The sequence below is a fragment of the Nicotiana attenuata genome, unplaced genomic scaffold (genome assembly GCF_001879085.1).
Source record: "Nicotiana attenuata strain UT unplaced genomic scaffold, NIATTr2, whole genome shotgun sequence".
In the NCBI taxonomy this organism is placed as follows: domain Eukaryota; kingdom Viridiplantae; phylum Streptophyta; class Magnoliopsida; order Solanales; family Solanaceae; genus Nicotiana; species Nicotiana attenuata.
In genome coordinates, this window is record NW_017675630.1 from 54,210 (window position 1) to 57,892 (window position 3,683).

At 40.2% G+C, this 3,683-nt stretch overlaps 1 protein-coding gene across 1 annotated transcript; it reads right to left on the minus strand.

The window, feature by feature from the left end:
- Window positions 1-1,563: 1,563 nt before the first annotated feature.
- LOC109220276 (uncharacterized threonine-rich GPI-anchored glycoprotein PJ4664.02-like) lies at window positions 1,564-3,467 on the minus strand (the record flags this gene model as incomplete). Its single annotated transcript, XM_019384745.1, has 2 exons — window positions 1,864-3,467; window positions 1,564-1,812 (listed from the first exon to the last, which is right to left on the minus strand). Coding segments are annotated over exons 1-2 (1,853 nt in total), but the record flags the coding sequence as incomplete, so codon positions are not given.
- Window positions 3,468-3,683: the final 216 nt, after the last annotated feature.

Here is a 3,683-nt window from a genome sequence, read left to right on the forward strand (position 1 = left end):
AGTGGTAATGCAGGACATAATTAACTTAATAAAAGTATGGGGGAAATTAAGAGAACTTAGAGAGTAATGTATAAAGGACCATTCTAATTTGTCAAAAGCTTTCTCCAAGTCCAATTTAAGGAGCATATTAATATTAGAACCTTTCATTTTTTGAGATTTTGTAATTAGTTCTTGCACTATAATTGCATTATCCGCTGCTCGCCTATTTTTCTGAAAGCTAGATTGAGTAGGGTCAATTAAAAATTGCAGGAAAGGCTTGAGTTGATTAACAATGATTTTGGTAATTACCTTATAGATCGTGTTACATAAACTAATAGGTCGATATTGAGAGATAGTAGCAGCATGTTTATTTTTTGGTATTAGACAAATGTAAGTATTATTGATGGAGGGCTCAAATTGATGTTCATTGAAAGCCCTGTGGCTAAAAGCCTTTACTGAATTACCCACTATATGCCAATATTTTTGATAGAAAAAGGAGTGAAGTCCGTCCGGTCCTGGTGCCTTTAAAGTCTTAAAAGATTTAATAGCCTGGCTGATTTCCCAATCTTGCAAGGGTGTTGTTAGGCAAGATTGGTCTGTTAAAGATAAAACATTTGAAGGTTCTATTTTAGGATTTGTAGGACAACTAAGCTGCTGAGTTGTAAATAATTTTTGGTAATATTGAAGAATATTATCACGGATACAAGTGGGATCAGTGGTCCAATTTCCACCTTGATCCTGAAGTGCAGTTATATGATTTTGTCTTCTACGATTCAAAGTACTTAAGTGGAAAAATTTTGTGTTTGCATCTCCATTATTTAACCAGTCCACTCGTGACTTAAGCTTCCAAAAGTCTTCTTCCAACTTTAATAAATTGTTAAATTCAAGAGTAAGTGTATATTCTAAGTTATGAAGGAATTGACTGGTAGCATAATGTTGGGAGGATTGATTCCCGTTTATTCGGGCAAGTAATTTTTTCTTGCGTTTAAAAATATTTCCAAAAGTGGTGTTGTTCCAATCGTGCACTATATTGGTAAACTTAGTAATAGCAGGTAACAAATGCAGTTGTTCTGCCCATACTTGGTTAATTAAAAAAGGAAAGGTAGGGTGAGAATCCCAAACAGTTTCAAATCTAAAAACCTTTTTCCTAGGTAGAGATACATGTTATAGTTCTAATTTCAGTGGCCGATGATCCGAATGGGTACGAGGAAGATTTGTTACTAGGGCATTTGGGTATTGTCTAATCCACTCATCGTTGGCTAAAATACGGTCTATACGTTCTAGTATATTAGCAAAATCATGTCTACCATTTATCCATGTATACTTACTGCCCTTATAACCTAAGTCAGTCAAATGACAGTAATTTATACAATCCAAAAATTTATTTGCTCTCGAATTATTAATAGGCAACCCACCAAACTTATCCCCCGCCTCTAGTATTTTATTGAAATCTCCCCCAATGACCCAAGGCCCCTGATACTGATCATGTATGCACATTAAATTGTGCCATAACTTTTGTCTACTTATTAAACTAGTACTTGCATAAATTGCAGAAAGCATAAATGTAAAAGGGTGAGGCAGTACCTGAACTTTACAGTGGATTTCTTGGCCAGTGAGTCAGCATGCTCCACATGCAGCACGTCTGCCAACCATAGTATAGCAATTTCCCCCGATTGGCCAATAGCTGGAACCTCTATTAATCCTGTAAAGTTAAAATCATCCTTGATAGCTTGATTACTGTGACTGTGTGTTTCCAGAAGCACTGCGAGTGAAGGCGTGTTGTAGTCTAAGAGAGACCTAAAATTTCTCCTAAACTCATCTGAATGGACACCCCTTCAATTCCAAATGATCAAATTCATATGATTATCAAAAGATTCAAGTGACTGGCTATCCCTGTGACTCGTCTGATCACTGGTCTCCCCTGGGCGAAGAATGAAAGTGGGCATCAACAGCATCGCATACTTCCCCACTGCTGGATTGGTTGTGGGTCTCAGACGGAAGGAGGTGGAGAGAAGATTTGGAGGGCACCTTATGTAAATCTTTCTTTCGTACTCCTCCTTCTGGACAAAGACTTTTATGCCATTTAGTAGTGCATGGATTGGCCTTGTTTCTCTGCTGTAGACGATGGCTGCATCTAGTTCCTCTTGAAGGTTTTGGTCGTGTTCTGCTTGATTGGGACTGCGTGGGGGGAGTTGTTGGGTGATGATACTGGGGTTGGAGGTACTGGAGGATCCCAATATGGTTGTATCCATGGAGTGGTGTGGTGTGGTTGTGGGTAATAGGGCATTTGGAGAATATGGGGGTGGAGATAGGAGGGGTCCCAGTGTGGAGTGGGAAGGGGAGGCTGTTGGTATGGCCCCAAGTGAGGTGCCTGGGTTATCGACCAGTGGTACCTGCCATAGATCTCCATTCCCAGCTGCATACCTTCCATGACTATCTGAGCAAGGTCCCTTGGGTGATTTACAAGAATTGTTACTTCCTCGCGATTGACTTCCATCGTGAATGTGAGAGCATGATTCTGAAGGCCAGTCTCGAGCCAAGATGTGAGCCGTGTGGGTGCATGTGGAGTTTGTACAGTGTAGACAATGGTGTTTGGTTCCATTATCAAATGTGGGGGTGGACGTGAGTGGGGTGTGTTGTTGTGTAGCAGGCGGTGGTTGGACTGGTTGCTGTTGGCTTGGTGTCTTCGTAGATAGTTGAGATTTGGAGAGAACATTTTGTAAAAGTTTGGACTTAGTGGAAGAGTGGACGATAGGATTTGATGGCATTTGATTAATAGTCTCCAGACATGAAATCTCATTAGGGTGTGGTGCTCCAATGGAGGACAAGGGCGGTGTGAGTGATTGATGTGCAAGTAGTGTTTTGGTGGCTTCAGCAGAGTTAGGCAAATTATCATTGCCTATATGCATGGGAATTATAACATTAGGTTTAGGGCAAGGGGATGAGGGTAATGCAGATGTGGAATGGTTTGGTAGGTTTGAGTCTAGGGTTTGCATGTGTGGTGAGATAGGGTGAGGAGGTGACTGTGTGTGCATAGTTGCTAAGTGGACGTGTCCCGTTGCATGGCTTATTATAGGTCTTGAAGAAAGACCAAATGCTGATTTGACCGAAGAAGTAGGTACTTGAGTAGTATTGGAAGGGGTGAAGTTTGGATTTTTTGCTTGTGGAAGTGGTGGATCAGATTTGTCCAAATCTTGTTTACTTAATGAAGCAAAATGATTATTAGCTAAAGAAGGGTTTATAGTTGGTTTATTGCTATTCAGCAGGTTAGGGGTAGGATTTTCATTATGCAAATTTAAGTGGGTAAAGGAAGTAATAGGAGGGTTAGGAAATAACATACCCGTATAGTTCTTGGGAGTAGCAGTGTTGTAATGATTTGTTTTCTTCTTCGAAAATTGTACTGTTTTCCATTCTTCTTTGGAAGTATTGGTGTAGGGTGGAGGAGAAGTGGAGGTGGTAGCAGAAGAAGGTAATGGTTGTTCATCCATTAGTCTGTAGGTGCAGGTCCTTTGATTGTGCCCCATCCGACCACATTTGACACATAACAAATTTAATCCTTCATATAATATGGTCTGTTTATGATTTCCAATATAAACATGGGTTTTTAGAGGTTGATCAACCGGAATTTCCACACATAATCGAGCATACCTACCCCTTGTTGTGTAAGAAGTACAATTATCCACAGTGAGTAATTATCCAATTTT